General features: G+C 43.1%; 1 protein-coding gene across 2 annotated transcripts; it reads right to left on the reverse strand.

Moving 5' to 3' along the window:
- Window positions 1-5,848: 5,848 nt before the first annotated feature.
- Window positions 5,849-17,603, reverse strand: LOC112565269. 2 transcript variants are annotated; one of them, XR_003099379.1, is made up of 3 exons: window positions 16,861-16,993; window positions 16,202-16,399; window positions 5,849-6,347 (listed from the first exon to the last, which is right to left on the reverse strand). XR_003099379.1 is itself a non-coding variant. In XM_025240632.1 (3 exons), the coding sequence occupies exons 1-3, from the start codon at window positions 17,076-17,078 to the stop codon at window positions 6,052-6,054; spliced, it is 585 nt and encodes a 194-aa protein (XP_025096417.1). In that variant the 5' UTR covers window positions 17,079-17,603; the 3' UTR covers window positions 5,849-6,051. The 2 variants fall into 2 exon arrangements, 1 of the variants encoding a protein (XP_025096417.1); XM_025240632.1 differs by having other exon boundaries at window positions 16,988-17,603.
- Window positions 17,604-19,573: the final 1,970 nt, after the last annotated feature.

The raw sequence follows: 19,573 nt of genomic DNA on the forward strand, positions 1-19,573 counted from the left end.
GAGTGTTATAGATTACGGCTCGGTGTTGACAGAGGTTTTTTAGAGAGGTGGTGAGACTGTTAAGGCAGACGATGTTAGTCTTTCAGTCGGGCAAGTACACAAATCCTTGTGTTATCAAGAGCTAAACACTGCTGCTAAACTATCTTTGTGCTGTCCGAAAGCTGTTTGTGTACAGGTAGTGCAGACAAAAAAAAAAAGCAAACCAAACAAACTAGAGAGACAAATTGAAAGACAAAATAAAAAGGAACAGCTTACACATCTTACTATTTATGTTCTTACCTATTTCTAGAAACGCGTTTTGATTAAAAATACTATGTAAAGATGAGTGCCCTCATAGACTGACCTGTAAAAGGTCACTGTCAGTGCGAGAGCTTCCAGCACAGACTATTAAGGTGTTGCCATGGCAGCAAACCTACTTTTCTGACGTCGCTAGAAATAAAGTCTCATGAAGTCTCGCGCGTCTCGTGAGCAATTTCATCCACGTTCGATCGATGTTAAACTAAATTTTTGTCCCAGACATTCAGGACTCGTTGGCCACTTGGCTTTTCTCTGACCGCTGGTGTCGATTGAAACGGTGAGAGTGGCAACCCTGACACATTGAACTCTTGAGAGAGTCCAGGACTGATTCCCATGACATTTAAGCCAACAGACTTCTGATGAAGTCCGAGTCTCGTTTTACTTGATTACGAATGTCATTTACAGGCGGGAGGGTTTATGAGGAGGGAACTATTTTTGTGCAGGTTTTCATCATGGCGTGTCTTTAAAAATGTCCTGGCGCCACCACAAGCGACATCCAAGAAGCTCACCAAGATGTCTGATGAATATGCTGATTGAATGTCTTTACATCTTCTCTCCTAAAGCAAATACCTACTGTAACCAAGGTAATGAGCATCAGGATAAAGAATTATAATAAAACAGTGGTGGGATAATCTCGGTGTCAGCTAAACGTCTCATGTAGACTCGGCTGCTGCATACATGTCGGTAATCCAGCATCATGGTATGGTGAACATGGGTGAGGGATAGTGTGAGATGGGATGGGAAGGAATGGATGAGACGGAAGTAAAAGATATGAAGGGATGTGATCGGATGGAAAGGGTGTAGAGAAGGGAAGGGATGGGATATGATGAAAAGGAATGGGTTGATAGGTATAAAAGTTTCAACCCCCGCAATAGGTGGATCAGACCACAAGTCACGGGGACGGTAGTTATTAAGAGAGAGTAAGTCTTTTCCACAGGGAAAAAAAGAATCTTTTTCTTCGGTTCTCGTGCTGTCACATGGCAACGACTTACCTTAGCTTCATGACTACCACCTCAGAGATTTGGAGATTTTGTTGGAGCATTTTACAGACTGCGGACGGTTGAGTTAACATGAGTCGACCTCATGGAGCAGCAGTACTCAGAGCTCAACACAGACAACAGACCTTCAGCTTCAGCTCCTTCAACTGTCAAAGATGCTTTCTGGAACTTACATTACCATTGTTCATTGGCATCCCTGATCTGTCTGGTGACAGTTTCTCTGATTGCGACTGTCATCGACGATTGTGTACAAACACCGCGACAACAACAGTAAACTCGATCATGTTTCGAGTCATGATTAGTGTCCGTCCTTATGAGCAAGGGTTTGTTTTGTTATTGTTCTTGTTGTTGTTTGCTGTTGTCGGTGATAGTGGGAGCAGGAAGAGAGAAGTGTTGGATGGAGTTTAAATAATGTGGCCCCAAACCCGTGATTAAGCGGGGTAGATCGATCAGTTGTCGGTCAAATAACGGTGCGCGGTTCTTGTCCTTCGGGACAGTTCTGTCCTTGACCCCGATCGATTGTCGGCTGGTGATTGCCCGGATTTTTTTTTTCAACTTCCGAGAGTCGGTCAATCCTCCAGCTTGTGGCAAAGATGGAAGGCAGTTCCCTTTCTCCAGAAATGAGACAGAAACGAAGTTATTTCAATGGCGTTCCTACGCGCGCCCCGGCAACAGATGTTGTGATGAGGTGACTGAGGTCTGTTTGGCCAGAGAAGATGAGATGGTCCTCTCAGCAATCATCATTCTGGGAGGCAAAGGGTTGGGTGTGGGGGTGGATGAAGAAAGGAAGCTCACTCCTACTTTTTTTTTTTTTCGTTCTCATCCTATTGGTTTTTCCTTCTTTTATTTATTCCCTTTGACAGATCCCGAACACGACGAATATGTAAGAGAACAGACTCATTGCAGAGAGAGAGAGAGATGGAGGGAATGACTGATAGGCTTTCGGTGACTAAAGCAAATTTATATAATTTTCTGATTTTACTAAGCCCACTGCCCTGTGGAACCCGAGGAATTTGTCCAACAGTTTTCCAACTGTAATTTTATTGTCAGCGATCGATCTTCCACTTCGTTTGAGTCCAGCCTGAAATAATAATTAGCATACTTAGCCTGTGTAGCAAAATAGTGGAATAATCTATTTTTTCACTCGCCGAGGCTAATGGCTTATCTTAGAGGAGGAAGGAGAGGGAGAAAGGTGTTCTAAGTCAAGGGAGATAATGCGGTGGTGTGACCGGACGCCTGACCGGTCCACTGATAGCAGAACAGATCAACAGCTTTAGTGTAAAGTGGAGGAATATTCCTGGCAATGTGGCGAGAATTGGACAAACGGGGTGGATTTGCATGGGATCGACTGATAAGGATAGACAGACAACACATCCGCCACACTCTGTGTGTTTGCCTTGTCCCCAGCCAACTCACCAACCTCACAGTCTGTTGTCACAGAGTTCTCTTTGCCCCTCTGATGTGAGTCACTGTGTCCTGCTTGCTTTTGTCTCTCTCTTTTTTTGTTTTGTTTATCTGTTTTCTAACGTAATTTTCTTTCAACTACTATCTTCACAGAAGCATTTGTTTGATCGCCGGTCAGTCTTGTCTCATAGGTTTCCTTCCCATGTTTAACTGTCATCCACATTTTCTCTCCAAGTCTGAAAGCGAATTTGTCTTCTAACCATTCTAACAGAAAAAATGTTTTTATTATGATATTCTGTCGGATGTTGTCTTACTTTTTACATAATCTTGTACAGTTTTCTGTCCACTCTACAGATTTTATATCACTTCACGTTTTTTCCACACTTATTTTTTCTTTTATTTTAAATATTTTTAAAAAGTCTCCTTCGACTGTTCCAGTCGCAAAGTTCCATTTAACCGTGATCAGTAAACATTTTCTGAAAGCCCCCAGGCTGATAATTGGCACCCGTTTGCTCTTTAAAAATCATAACTTCAAAGATTGCCGACTCGTGACTGCTCTAAGCTGTGTCAATGTTTTATCGAGCAAACTCTTGAGACCAGCAAACACACAGGCACCCCAACACACACACACACACACACGTATAAAGACAATTAACACAAAAATTCTGTCCTTGCCTATGAAAATGTCGTTAGCAGAGATCGCTCAGACACCACCCGGATATTGTCGGATGTTGCCGTGGAAACGGCGCTGAATCCTACGGTTTCATTCCAGCTGAAGCATCGATCAGGCTGTGGAAGGTCAGGAAAAGACGACTGATGAAACCGTAGAAATGCTCGGCACGCTGCTCGGGTAGCTTCCCCTGACTACAGGTGCAACAAGACCAGCCACCCGATATTGCGATCGTATGTCTGTGTCAGTCCGTCCTCCTGATAACCTCGTCTGTGGCCCGACACAGGTACAACGAGATATTCATCTTCCATCTTTATCTCAGTCCAGCTCAGCTTTCTCCCTCCGTATATCCATGTAGTTCGCTTTTTTTCCATTATCTTTATTCCTTGGGGCGTCTGATAGAAGACGGTAGACGAGATTGTTGGGTGGTGGTTCGGATCTCACATTAAATGTTGTTGACGGGACTGGAATCGCTCGGTGTTAACGGAGCCGGAGTGGATGCCTGTCTGGGAAATGTCAACAACCAAGTTATCTTCCTTCTTTTATTTCTTCTTCTGCTCTTCAGCTGTCATATCGTGTCTCCTGCTTTGCAAATATTTAATGTGTCTTCCTTTGCAATCTGTTGACACTCATTTTGTCATTAAAAATATCTTGAATATTCTGAGGTATAAATCGAATGATCTACTGAATGTGTCAAATAAAATTTCGAAATTAACTCAGTTCTTGTATGCAAAGTTATAGTTACTACAAATAAGACTGATGTTGATGTACACAATCCTCACAAGCAAAGCAACTATTTGATTGCCTGTCAAAGCATGAAATGAGTATTTAGTGATGTTAAATGTAATTCTTGCGTCGAGGTGAAAACATCAACCAATAAGTGAATCCCTAATCCAAATTAAAATATGAGATTTATAAAGATCGAATGATTCATGTTTCCTCCTCCCCCAACTCTCTCTCTCTCTCTTACACTCACTTTCTCTGTATGTACATACCAATGTCTATTAGTGTCTTGATCATGACTACGTCCTGAATCCAAACTGTTCAACTCCTTCTCACTTTTCTGTCATCACAACGGAAATTCTTTTAATGCCTTAATGATGAAATATATCTTAATGACACATAGTGGTCCAGAGTATGTTTACAATTAAAAAGCTGTACCATAGTTGTCATTACTAAGAAATATTCGGACAATTTCAATGCTAAAGAACACATTCAATCATGTAAATAAATAACAGTTCAGAACTGGAACACTTTACTCAGAGTGTGAGACCAAAGCTGAGCAGCCAGGCGGCATGGCTGACAGGGAGAGACAAGGCAGGACGAACACAGCAGACTTGCTATCGATTACACAAAACAAAGGAACAAAATAATGTCATTTCCAGAATTCTGCTCTTACAGTCGCAAAAATGACACCTGATCCTCCCTGACACGTAATAAGGGCTGAAGGTGTGGAGGGAACAGAATTGTGTGGCACCAGCAAGGTTTCTTGTGCAAATCAATAGTTGGGGGATTTGCGTCCACCAGACAGGAATGGACAGGAAGGCAAACGCACACACACACACATACACACACTTTAGAAGAAGAAGAAGAAGACAAGAGTGTCATACAGACGGATTCAACAGAAAAAAGGGGAAAGGGCAGATACGCAAATTACAGACAAAGATGCAAAGAATTACACTGAAGAACACAAAAACTAAAAACAAATAAACACACAAATGCAGAAAATACCGTCAACATTGGAATGACAAACGGAGAGACACGAAGGCGAACAAAAAGACAAACCCCAAAGAAGGAAAAAGGGAGAATAAATATCAAGGACGAAGAAAACAAAAACAAATTAAATATCATTCTTCACTTTATTAGAAACATCACACAATTTGAGCATATTTCAGTGAACACACAAATGTACATGATGTTTATGTGGTGAAGACGCCGCGTTCTTGCCCGTCTCCGGGTCGAAATAAATTTGTCATTTCACGAAAATGCGAACAAATCCACAACACACACTTCTTAGCATTTGCAAACTTAATTAGAAAATGAAGTTTTTACAGGTCGATACACCAACACTAGTTTTTAAAAATCTCCACACCACAAACAATATTCATCCTTGAAGTCCATTCTCCGATCCACAATCCGTGACCCACTTGGAAAGACTGTGGTCAATAGGAGTCTTGAATCCCGATGTAATATTCAGAACTGTCATCTTTTTTCTCTGTATAACCAGAGAAGAGGCGAACGACGAACTTGTAGGTCGATAGCAACACGACAGCTGTGAGAATCAAAAGAAGAACGATCTTGATGAACAAAGAATTGTTATTATTAGCCACGAGGTTGATGTGACTTGCATCCACTGAGTCATTGGAGGAGCCGTTCCCGAGAGGCAGAGTATTGTAGAGAGTCAGGTTCAACATGTCTGCCAGCCCTTGTGCTATGGATTCAGGCAAAGACAAGCTGGAGTTCAGAGTTGTTGCGTCTCTGGAGAGGTTGTCGTGGTGGCAGGCGTGCTCGCCATGTCAAAAGCCTTTTTGAAGTCGAGGACTGGAGTGTTGCTGCTGATTTTGGGGAGTACTTTATGGCACAGTGGCATCGGAAACCGGATGATGCTGCTGCTGACGAAGAAAAAAGTAAAAAATGCAGATTAGATGATTTTAGCAGATTGGATCGAAGAAATTTTCTCAGTCAGTGGTCGACATGATGTGCGGAGTGTTCAGACAAGTCGGTTCGCATATCCTTGGCAACTTGAATCGCAGAAATTACACCAATTTCTGTATAAAAAAGTGAGTGATGTTTCTTGCTGTTGTCACAAGATACAGAATTCCAGACAAAAACAAAAAACAAGTTCTGGGTTTTGATCCAACACTTTGATTGAACTTCTGTGGTTCTCCTGTCGCTGAGGGAGGAAAACAGGATGTGGCTCAGTCCTGAGGATCCCGCTATGTGACCTCCGTAACAAGGGTCGGTGGCCGAACTGTAACCTGAAACAAATAAACAGACAGACAAACTTTTAATCTCCGTTAGCTCCACCTGTCGAGAAAGAGTAATTGCAACAATTTCATGCGTTATACCCACATGTTAAAAAAACCAAGTAGATGGACATCAAAAACACTAACACAAACAAAAACCCGTCGACATACAAAACCCTTTTTTGTTTTTCTTGCTAGGTATTCTTTCATCGACACCTTCCTCACCCAGACACTGCTCCCCCCACTCCTCCGATGCTACAGGGCAGCTCAGTAATCAAATGTTGCAACATGTAGCCTACAGAAGACCTAAATAAACACTGGTCACGATATATTTAATTAAATATTACCTCAGCAGCCTCGGCGAACTACTTTCTCATCTAAGGTCAATGCAAGAGCTGCAATACGTCTACACATCAGATGTTTGACAGGTGTGGTAGTCAAGTGGACTGAACATCAGATGATGATCATACCTCTGAGTACAGATGCTCATGCTTGTGTCTATTAGTACTTCATTCAGAGCCTCACCCTACTCTCTTCTAGTTGAACTCAAACCTCTGTGTCCACTGTAACTCGGCTCTCTGTGTCTAGTCTGTTTTTGCTCAACTCACAACTCAGTTTATTAACTCAGATGGAAGAAACTACTGTTTCATGGAACGAATAACATCGATGGGAATGAATAAATTTCTTTTTTTTTTTTTTTACTGTGATTTGAGCTTGAAAAGAAGTTCTGGGGCTCATCAGTGGATGAGCTGCGCAAAAAGAAGTAGGTAAAGTGATTAATTCTACACAAACAGTATATTGGCACGGAACATCTTGATTACTTTCTGCTCATCATTGTTGTGTCAGACAGGTTGTCAAACAAAAAAAAAATATATATTACGTGACATTTACTTTCACCCACAATGATTTAGTCTTCACTGTAAAAATGATTGAGGCTAGCTTTGGCAGGAGAGTGGCATTCAGACATTCTTATTATTTTCTATATGAATGCACGTTAATTACTTTGTCTTGATTTTACTGTTGTTGTGTGCATTATATACTGTAATTTTGCAATATACTCGTAAAGTGAAATAACATGATATATATACATTGGCTTATCAGAAATGCGGCATTTAACAGCTTTCAAATACGCAGTATTAATATTAGTAGTAGTATTTTATTAAAAAAACTTGGCTGTTTCCATCTTTACAAAGTGCACCTCGTAGACCTTAGAACTCTTTGTCGCCCCTTGGCCTACGTCCAGCACCAAGAAGGGAAGGGCAGAGAAGAAGAGAAGAAGAGCATCATAAAACCTGGATTACTTCACAAAACAAGGACTGGTGTAGAAGAGTAATGGAAAAGACCTGAACAATACACAGAGATTGCACAAAAAGCACGAGGAGCCATTCCGGAAGAATGAAAGGAACTAATTGGAAAAGACAGAAGTTTATTTCCTGAAATGAAATTAGCTTGCCACGAGAACAGTCATTCATCACCGGCCGTCTGCAAGGAGCGCCACCTCGTGTCCAGACAACTTTGAGGAGAGGCATCAGGGTTCTCGGAATTGTTCTCGCAGAGCAAGGAAGCCTTCATTAGGCCACAGGTGGAGGAGAGGTGAGAGTGTTAAAATGGAAAAGATGCTGGAAATGAGTTTGTTATCCGAACAAACTGGTAAATATAATTATCCGAAAAGGAAAAAAGTGCTCCATCAGCGAAAGCACGACTACTTCAAAGATGAAGCTGTGGATAGCGGTTTTCTTGGATGTTAGATGATGGCAGCGCTGGTCCTGCGGGGGAACTGTCATCAGGTCTTGAGTAGCCACGGTGACAGAAAGCTGAGAGCCTGCTACACTAAACCCAGGCCAGCTGGGAAGACTAGGACACAGAAGCCAGTGCAGAAAGTCGGAGACAAAAACTTCAACCTTTCAAGAAGGCAAGACAGTTAAAAAGCAGCGCTAATCCAGAAGCAGCCATCAAAGACACCAGACATGTGGGACATACACGTGAGTGGAGCACTCCAGCCATGTTTCTTTTCTGGAGAAAATGACGGAAAGGAAAACAGACACAGGAATGCGCAAAGCTGCGAGAGAAAGTCTGGAGGGTTAGCTCTCTTGATTAACTTTTCTCAGAATGCAGGGAGGAAAATAATGGACGCCATAATGTTGGCAGCTTAATACTTTTTTCTCGTCGTGCACTTGAACCTCGGAGTCACGGCTCGGGTGGCTCCACAGCACACTCCACCAGACAAATACGCCTTCTTTCAAAAAAACCAACAAACTCAAAACGATTGCCTGAGGCTGTCCGCATCCTGTTATTAAGTTGTCGAATGGCTCAGGACTTCTCAGATTACAAAACATGCATAAATAATAATAACTGGCCTCAGCACAATACTCACACAGCTAACGATACATACAATGTTTACCATCCGGGGCACTTCCACGATCAATCTCCACTTCATCCAATCTTACCATCCATGTAAGTAAATCACACACCTCACACAGTTCTGTTCGTCAACAAAAGTTCCAATATCTAATTTATTAATTGCACCAGCGGTCGTTGAGAACTTTACTCACAGTTCCACTAAATAAAAACCAAACTCAACATTACTTTACTCCTCTCACCTCCGTAGGAAACATTTTCCACCGAAAATAGACATCATGAACAGGTAATGCAATTACTTCTTATTGACTGGTCGTCTAGCCTTTCATCGGAATGGCCATTAGGTCTCCCGGCCAAAAATAAAATATAGGGCAGTGTGTGTGTGGGGGGGGGTGTGTGTTGGGGTTGGGGTGGGGAAGTAGACAAAGTAATGATGGTAGTGTTCTTTAAATAGAAACAATCTCATTATTCTGATCTGCCAGGCTCAAGTTCTCGAACTTTCTCGTGTCAGAACACACGCGTTTGGGAAACTGTAGAATTGGTATTGAGAATTGAGAATTGAAGTATTGATGAGCAAGGGCGACGACACTCCGATGCAGGCTCCCGTCGTCTGGGTTTCTCAACTTCCGCTGCCTGGCAGAACAATTTGTCTTCAGCTGTGTGTACAATGCGCAGATCCCAAAGGAAGAAAGAAAACCACAAAGAACGAAGGAAGGAAATAAAAAAAAAGAAAAAAGAAAGAATAAGCAGCCTCACTTTGCTGCAGCTGCTTCTGAAGGGAAGAGAATCGTCCAAAGTCTTACTCACTGATTGCCTTGTTCGGATTCTACAGACTTCATCGATTTCCTAGGCAACCTCAGAAATGAACTCCGCCTGTAGGTTGGATTATCGAGCAGCTTACGTCTTGCACGAAGTAGACGATCAGCCATTGCCACTGAGATTCTCATTTATTTATTTATGTATTTATTTATTCTACGCTCGATGCAGAGACAGACCAGTACATCACAGGGAAATCCCTCGCGGGTTTCGAGAACACCTTGTCATGGTGATGGAGGAGAGTTGGATCTCTCGAGGATAATCTAACCAAGGACAGAAAAAGTGGTGGTGGTAGTGGTGGTGGTAGGGTGGTCGAGTCGAACTACAGCTACGACCACGCTGTAAACACCACGTGGATAACTTTCCTGACTGATATCTGATTTCTGACAATCGGACTCAATGCAGGTGACAGGTGACTGGTCCAATGTCGACAGGGGAGTTGTAAGGGCTGAGGTGTCAGGTAGAAAATGTCTCCCATACAAAGGCCAACAACATCTGTCCAGGAGAGTTATGACAACTAATCTAGATTATTCAACCCTCCAAGACAGCGCTTTCTGGTCGAGTAAATAATGAACGCATTCTGTTCTTGTACGGTGGAGCAGCTAAAGAGTCCAATTATTTAATAAAAGAAATCTGAGACTAATTTCGTATTATTTTGTTATTAACATTTTCAGACTGAGGTTCTTTTGACATGGGAGCGACTTCACCTCGCTGGCTGCTTTACTTCGTCTCCCTCTCCTCCTGCGTCACTTCCGCTGCCGGTCGGCGTCCATCTGCAACGACAACGAGGTCTGTGGCACCTGTAAATGAAAGGGTTAACATGCGACCTTCATCTGTCGTCATCGCCGTTTTTCTTCACGCGCACTTTCCCGGGTGACTGGCTAGTGAGCTCCCCTGTCTGACAAGAAGCAGGTGCATCGGGTAGTTCGTCTTGCTGTGTGTACGCCAGTGCGTTGGCCAAGTGTGTGCGTGGGTAGCGGAGGTTGGGGGCGGGGACAGAAGGCAGCAAAATTTATTTTGCGGGGAAGAAAAGGGGAAATGAAATCATCAGGAGCTTCTTTACGTGGCAGACAGTTTACCTTGAAGATGCGCATTTTCGTTTTCGGTTTGGTTCTGTTCAATAAACTGGAAACGTGCTCAGAGTTTGATGTTTGTGAAGCAAAGTAAAGAAAGAGATAGATTATGTTCCATTTTCTTCACCACTTGCTGTGTCTTCAGGTCGTTTATATGACTTATCTGTATTTTTGTTGTCTTACTATGTACACGTGCGTGCGCTCGTGTGTTTCCACGTGACAGTATGTGCTAAAAACGAGAAAATGAATTAAAGAAATGATGTACAAAAACTTTCTTTTCACCTCGAGCTAGTTTGTTACAGATGTATACAGACGCAGGTAGCACATAATGTTCCCCTTTGTAGTCAGCGCCAGGTTTAAACCTCCTCCCACTCGTGAATTCTCTCCTCCTTCCACACTCCGGCATCTTTCGTCAGTCAGAAGCGGATAATTTCTGCCCTGCATGCGATGATTTCATTTAATGAGTTTTCTTTAAGATCCGCCACAGCCTGCCCGCACAGCCTGGGCCCAGTGGGCTGTTGCTGAGCTCCACCTGCACCCGGGGTGACGCGAGATTGGCGCCTGGCTGTGGGCGTAGCGGTCTGTTAGTCAGGCGGCCTGGTTCTAATCCCATCCCTCGCAAAATCTTCCTCCCGCTTTTTGAGTGTTTGTCTACACATAAACAAATCTCTCTGTCTCCTCTTTACGACTTGGAACCAGTTTCGGATGAACTCGGACTAGTTGTAAATTTGTACAAGACAAAAGACTATGACATCTAGTTAAGTCGGAAAAATGTCTACTTTGCTTTTTCTGCAGCAAATGAAAACGCCCATTCGTTCTGTGAACCTGTACAGTCGACAATGTCGTGGTGCCATAGTTCTTCACATTGTGATTGCTGGGTCAAAGGTGTTGTTGACATGCGCAATTGTTGTTCTTGATCTTTACAACTAAAGGTCGGAGGTCTTACTTTTTAATAAAGTTCCATTCTCTCTCTTCTCTCTCCAGACCAACGTGTGATGCTGTTGCCATAGTCATATTTATTTTGTATTTTACAAATCACATGTTAAGCAGATTATTTTTTGAATAAATAAGCAGCGCAACGATTATTGATCAGTGTTAGAAATAAATAAATATGAAAAAAATAAATATGGAAAATAAATAAATAAGAAACGAGCTGTTTTGCTTCTGCTGCTTCTATTTACTGCGCTGCTAGGTGTTGGCATACCTGACACTCCCTGATGCACGGGGAGGGGAGTGCTGGAATTTCCCCATGCACGTGCTAACCTGCGCGCGCGTTCTGTACGCCCAGTGTGTATGTTTATTTGTACCAGCGCGCGTGCACACACATACACCTATATACACGTATTCAGACACATTTGTCATTATATTGTTAGTATTGTCATTTGCTAGTACAGACAGACTAGTATCTGCACACGTGTCATGTGTAGTGAAATCGGTTGAAGGAGGACATGGCTAGAAGAAAGCGACTTACTTAAGGATATCGTTGCGAAGTACAAGAGGTGCCGACAAACACTTTATCAGAAGCTGCCATACATCTGTAAACAGCTCAAGAATGCCAAGAGATATTCTACCTTGCTTCCTGCGGAGCTACAAGATCAGTCTGATAACGGTTTGTGTGTAGGCAGGTTGTTCCAACAGGTACAAACATATATGACTGTAGCTAAGAATGTAAACAACGATTGCATGAAATACACAAAACCTTCCTGTTTACACAAATAACACCCACACACACTCTCTCTTTTTGTCGTGTGTAAGTACTCCTCCTAGCTCCTACTCCTTCTTTTACTGCAGTTACTTTTTATAGAAAGGGTAAAACAAACTTACAGCCACCACCTGTAAAACACACACCCACACCCACACCCACACCCACACATACACAAAATGTAATGCAGGTACGCCTTTCCAGTTGCCATGACAAAGAGAGCGAGCACCCGACCACCCGACCACTACCACCCAATTTCATAAATTAATGAACATTTTTATCGCGCCTGTCTCTCTTTCATTTGAAAAGCACTTGAAGAGGTATGTAGAAAATTTTCCCCGAACACTTAAATATTGCATCAGACCCAAAGTTTCTAAGAAGCGCACATACAAAACTATAATTTGTGTTTACAAATTAAATTATTTGCATGTTCAGAACGGTCAAAGAAAAATCAAAAAGTACTTGTCAAGATCATGTCCCAGGAATTAATCGAGAGCATCATAGGCTTCCGATGGACCGGGACTATATTGCACACTACCAACCACTCCGGCTTCTAACTGTTGCCTGAGGTTAACATGTCCCTTGTGACACACAGGCCAACAGAAAACACGACAGTGTCGGAGAGCAGGACCATCAGGCACGCTAGATTGCACTTCACCGACACCAACCTACCCACACATAGTCTGAATGGGTTGATGATCGGTGATGGATGTTGCAGTCTGTTGCTACAAATATTATTACTGCCTGTCCTCTAGTACTGTACTGCACTACTCTTAGTACTACAATAGTAGTTTTGTTGCTGGTTCCTGCTCTTACTCATGTTTCTGCTGTTAGTATATTCCTCCTATTTTTAGTATTTGTGCTACTTTTATTTTCACCTGTTAGTACTCGTACTCTTCGTTTTACTTCTACAACTGTTAGTACTATAACTCAAATCCTCTTCTACTGTTAGTAACCGTACTCCCACTCCTACTATTGCTCAAATTTGTTCTTTTCCTATTCTTTCTCCTTCTACCTTTACTACGTGCACTCCCCTTTCTATTGCACTCCCCTTTCTTCTATTGTACAACTCATTCTCGTGCATATATCCTCAGGCATACCTCCCTTACTGCTCCTCCTCTCGATACTATCTCTGTCTCCTACAGCGTCTCCTCTTTCTACTACAATTGTTCCTACAAGTTTTTATTATTTATCCTTCTCTTACTACTAGCACGCCTAGCAGATTTTTTTGTTTTGTTTTGTTTTGAAAGACCAGTTTATCTCGAAGCATGCCATCAGTCTGTTGTTCTGCTTTTGTTGACAGACGTTTATATTTATCATGAACATGAATCAATGTTACTCGGTGTGTATACACTCGCTGTGTATTAGTTTTGTGACCTTCCCCCCCCCCTACACCTTTTGTCTTTTCCCCCTACCTTTCCATCACACATGCTACCCCCAGCCCCACACACCCCTCCGCGCCTTTTATTCCTCCTTCCGCTGTTTAACAAGGTGTGCTGACTGGTCGCCAGCAGCTGCTACAGGTGATAACTGATAATGTTGTCTCTGATCCTCGGTGTACCTTGACAGCAGACCTCAAAGGTGAAACTCAGTCCGTGACCTGAGTTACCTCCGTTAGCTTCGTCCTTCTTTTTTTCCTTCCTAGCCGATGACAAGAACCAACAGCTGTTTGTATCTATTGCTTCTCCCTCTCCTCGTCTCTCTCTCTCTCACTCACGCACATGTATACAGACAAGCACACTAAACCAACTGTTTAAACACTGGCTGTGCGACTAATCAATGCCATGACACATACATGTGACATAAGTAGGTGTGTCATATGTCAAATGCTCATATAATGAGCAAGGAAATAAAAAAGAAAAAAGTGAGGAGTTGATACGGATTTTCATTAATTTAAAATAAACTTCATGATGTCGATGCTGAACGGCATGGAGCAGCGAGTGGGTGTGAATGACCGGGAAATAAATCAGACAGCAATGGAGCTTGCTGCTTCAAACTCTCTCGTTCTGACATTTCACTTGCATTTCCCACCTGTTGATTCCGCCAGGGCAGGCGAGCAATCGAGGAAGCAAGATAAAGATGTAGATTTACTTAGAGAAGAAAACAACTTTTCTCTGCTGCGACATTTGGCATTATCGATGTCCGCTGCCGACATGTTTGAACGATCTCTCTCTCACTCTCCCTCACTCTTTTCAGGGTCGCACACACACAATAAGAATGCGATATAAACACACACACACACACACGGCATGCGATATACAGTGTGTTACTGCGAGTGTATATGCTATGGGGAAGGAAGATTTGTTCATCTCTGCTAGGTTACCAAGCAACCGGAATCACATTTTCCGTAACCCTGACACGCTCTTGTCGGACGCCACCTCCTCGTGAATCTAGCGATCCAAGGAATTTATCCAGCCAGCCAGCCAGCCAGCCAGCCAGCCGGCGACCCAACTAGTCAGTCAATCGGTTTCTCATCTTGATAGAAGTCGAGTTGTAATATTCCACACTTGACAACGATCGAACGCCGCACACTGTACTCTTGGGAAGTAGCTTACCACGTGACCTGCTTCACGGATGAACCTATCGACTTTTTTTTACGATAAATAGAACATAAACGACAGTAAGATGCAAAATGACATGATTTTTTTCACCAGTTTACGTAGCTCTCCGACATTTGCACTTCCTGATAGGATGTTGGTATGGGAGCACAGTCAAGCAGTTGAACAAAAACATTTAAAAATCAAGAGGGCTGATTGGGAGGAGGGCAGAATGACTGTACAACAAACTGACTGCAATTTTAGCTCATGACTCTCATCCATTCCAACAATTTGAGAACAGTCGCACAGACAGAAGGTAGGTTTATAATTCCTCCAGACAGAACCGTACGATATCTACACTCTTTTCTTCGGTCGGCAATCCACATATGCACCCACATCATGGATAGGGCATGTCTTTGAATGAAGATGGCTCCCGTCCCCGGAGTGCCCATGCTTGTTTGTTTGTTTGTTTGTTTGTTTGTTTGTTTGTTTTATGCATGCTTAAGTTTAATGTCATATCTCAAGCATCGTTTAATGCCTGGTGTATTATGTAATACCTGTAGTAACACTGGCAGACAAACAATTTCTTGAAAAGGATTAAAGATATTTTATGTTTGTATTTTATCTTTTGATCCCAGACGGTCAAAAGAAAACGACATAGGCAAAGGAAGAACAATGCAGAAAAAATTCCAAATGTCCTTAACTGGACACATTACAAATATGTTAAGATATTTGGCAGATGTCGTACGGTCTGCTGTCCGGTTATGACGACCTTTATGGACCTTCTTAAACACACATGTGGACAAATGTTTGACCAAGTTTTTCAAAACGTTTAGATAACAGTCATTATTCGTCCATATTTGTCTGATTAAAAACGCTTTCTGGACGAGGAGAAGAAGAAGACCAGGAACGATATTAAACAATATTACACCCTCGGGCACTTCATACCCATAATCCCCAACACAAAAGCAAATGACAATCTGTCCTCTCGATTTAATTTTGCTGTCAAAAGCCGTGAAAACATTTGTACTCGAGCACTGCCAGTCTCCAAACATACTTTATTAAGTATGGAATATCAAGTATGAACTGTCTGGAATGATCAATGCTTTCTATTATCTATTGCCAGTCCTCGCTGAAGTTTTATAATGGTACCTGTCATATCTTTCTCTCTAAAGCTGAGATAGAGGCACACTGGTTTGTTTATCCTCTTACTTTGTCTTGGATTACCATTCTGCGTGTGTGGTCTTTCTAGCGCGAATATTATACATAAAAAGATGTTTATTCTATGTTTTGGTATTGCTCACTCTCAGCTCTCAAACCGCTTACTACAGCTTAGCCACAGCTAAGGTCACACAAACTTAGAGGTAAGGCACAGCTTACCTTTGTTGATAACCGAGAAGTCGCACCTACAGAGCTCCGGCAACCTCAGCACACGGAGGAAAGCTTGCACGACCGACACTTGCTGCGACACATCACCAGCCACACGGCACCAGCGACGACCTGCGCTATCGTCAGGGTGAAGACAGTGACAACGAGAAGCCAGGCCGCGGGCCCCACACTCCAGCCGCCTCCTCGTCTCTGGAATCAATGAAAATCGACGCGTTGACAAGCGGAGAGTCGCTCGGGTTCCTCTTGCTTATCGGAGGCACTGAGAGAGAGAGACAGAGGTTGTGCCAGCAACATCAGCAGCCCAGCCAGGGTTTGGAGACAACGGGGGCCCGCTTGTCTCTGTGTGTGTGTGTGTGTGCGCGCGCGCGTGCTGCCACAAAACGTCAATACAGTGAGGTCTCCACACCAAGCACGTGCACTCGTGTATGTGTGTGTGTGAGAGTGTATGTGTGTTTTCACGTATGTACATGCTAACAATTTTGTATATATACACATATACACACGTCATCATTTACTCACGACTGTATATGGTCACGCACGTGTGCAGCAGCCACCTATGCATGCACACCCAACCACACACACACAAGCACGCACACACAAATAACAGAGAAAAGTAAATAACGGAGGCTCCTTTGTACACCCTGACATACGGAATGTCGATGTCTTGAGGTGCAGTCGTCGTTACCCACGAGACACGTGGTACTGAGCGCAGCCCTGGTGTGGAGGAGCCTCCATGGGACCATCCTCCGCTATTGCACCCCGTTCAGTCGGCTGTACCTGGGTATGCATGACTTTCACGTGTTCCTCCTGAGATTTCGTCAGAAACTCCTGACAGTTCTCGTCTGCTCCAGGCGCACGGAGGACACATGGAGGGGTTAGAGCGGGTAGCAGAGACCGATGAGCGATGCAAACCGCTCTTCTTGTAAGTCTGTGGAGGAATTTTGGAGATGTGACGTGTGTTTGTGAGAGAGGGTGAAGGGGAGGGTCTGACAGCGAGGTGGAGAGTGTACGGGAGGAGGGAATGGGTGGGGAGAGGGGAGAAGGATGGAGGAAAGTAGTAAAAGTACTCTTGCCCTGCTGGCAGAGGTTAATGACTTGAGAGACCGCTGTCTAGTTCTCGGCGAGCGCTTGCACTGTTGTGACGACACAACGTCTGGCAGCTCGGCCCCCCTCTCCTGCTCCCACACCTACACCCTCCCCCACAACCCACAGTAGGCGTTCGTTAGCTGTAGTACAGTCCCAGTTCTTGCACGACTGACCTTTTTCTAGAAGCCCTAGTGTTTATGTTGTTGTTGTTGATATCACCGATTTGCAAAGTGTTTCCCTCCCTCTCACCATTTCTCTCAAACGCGGACACCCACACACACACCCACACACACCCACACCCACACACACACTCACACCCGTCATAAAATTTAATGACGAGAAACTGACAAATGAAATGAAACTAGGGGAACATATTTATATCCTGTAAGCCTCGCAGCTAAAGTTTCACAGGTTTGGTATATGTTGATCCCATGGTTCCATGTTTACATCCTTTCGTGGTCTGTTTGCTGTGAAGGGATACATGTACATGAAATCCATATGGACATACAGAAATATAATAAAGAACCGCAATCTCAACGGGATTAGTTCAGAAAAAAAGAAAAAGAAAAAAGTGAATATTTTGTCAACAGAAAGAACGAACAAAAAGGTGTTTGTGTTACAGTAATTACCATGCACATAACCTGACAATGTAACAGCTAAAAATTGTTGCTATAAAATATACCTGTGGAAACGGTTACATTTGGTGCAAGAGCAGCCAGGAGTTGTCAGCCAACCATACCCACTCAGCACAAACTTACACATCGATGTGATTTATCACCAACAAACAATGTTACTCACCCATGAAGGCATTTAGCTCTCTCTATATATATGTGTGTGTGTGCAGAGACCAGACGGTTTGAAGTTTTCTGGGATGCGGCAGCTGAGCATCAGGACACTGCCTCTATGAGTTCAAGAAGAGATGAAGAACGCATGAGGACAGAGAAGTCCAAAGATTCATAAAGAACTGAGCAGTACGTCCATCTCCTCGACGATGACATTAAAGGAAAAAAAGCGATTTTTAAAAAAAGGTGGAAAAAGAAAATAAGAAAGAAATGAAAGAAAGGGATCAGAAACAAGAGAAGGAGAGAATGAAGAATAAGGAAATGGGTGAAGGAAGAGAATGAGAAAACAGAAGAAAGAAGAAACTAGAAATAAATAAACGTAATGAACGCACGAGAAAACCAGACAAGAAAAAATATTTTTAAAAATTTAATGGACGAAATGGGGAGAGATGAGAAAACGAGAGAAAAATGGATTTTGTTTAGATGGACGAAAAGAGGCAATTAGAACGTAGAGAAAGATAAACAGCATTCAGAAAGTAGAGGACAAAAATAATGTGTGGAGGGGTCAGCCTGAACGAGCTGGGGACAAAAATTGATGAAGTTGGCGACCAAAGACCTGCCACCCACAACATCTCGTGTTCGGCTCGCAGTCGGCCACACAGCAGGGCGCGAGCGGAGATATAAATCATACTCAGACCCGCTGTTGCCCGCAGACTGCACTCTGGGGTGCAATACACAGCGCGGCGCTAAACGCACGCGATGGCATCATGGCGGCTGTTTGCATTGATCCTCCCACTTGTTTACTCTCGCTTGGCAACGCACAGACCTGCGGGGGATACCGGTAGGGATGGGGGAGCTGATGCACCACAGACATACATGCACCACAGACTTCTATGATCTTGATGTAAGTCTGTGGGATGCACCATTTGTACCGGAAGTCTCCAGGGGCTGCAATTTCTCTCGAGAGTTGTTTCCCCTGCCCTTGCGGGGGCATGTGAGTATTAACTCGAATAAAGACTAAAAGTTGACATTTAAACAACTAGCTTGACGCAGTGTGCATAAACTTTGTATATAAAATCCCTTAACCTTGGATTTGCTTTCCTTTGTTTGGATTTGAATAAATTTGGCAGAAGTTTGTTTTTTGTGCTCTTTCCGAGCCCTGGCGCAAACATTGGAGAGAGATTATAATCTGTCTTCACAACCTTACGACAACAAAACAAAGCAAAAAAAAAAAAGTTTCCTCTATCGCCTCGACAAACTGTTCTTTCTTTCTGTTTGTTTTTGTTTCTTTCTCTCTTGCAGGTTTTCCTCGCGTTTCTGACTTCAAGACAAACTACTCGTCTAAAAGACTAATTAAAATTGGTTGGAACTAGTTCAGTAATGCATTTGCACTTTTCTTGTTAAGAGAATTTAATTTATAGTTGGCATTACAGAAAGAAAAAAAAAGTGGGATGGCTGTTTTGTTGCTTTTTCCGTGCATGAGCCTATAGGTGAT

This window comes from Pomacea canaliculata, linkage group LG5 (genome assembly GCF_003073045.1).
Source record: "Pomacea canaliculata isolate SZHN2017 linkage group LG5, ASM307304v1, whole genome shotgun sequence".
Taxonomy (NCBI): Eukaryota; Metazoa; Mollusca; class Gastropoda; order Architaenioglossa; family Ampullariidae; genus Pomacea; species Pomacea canaliculata.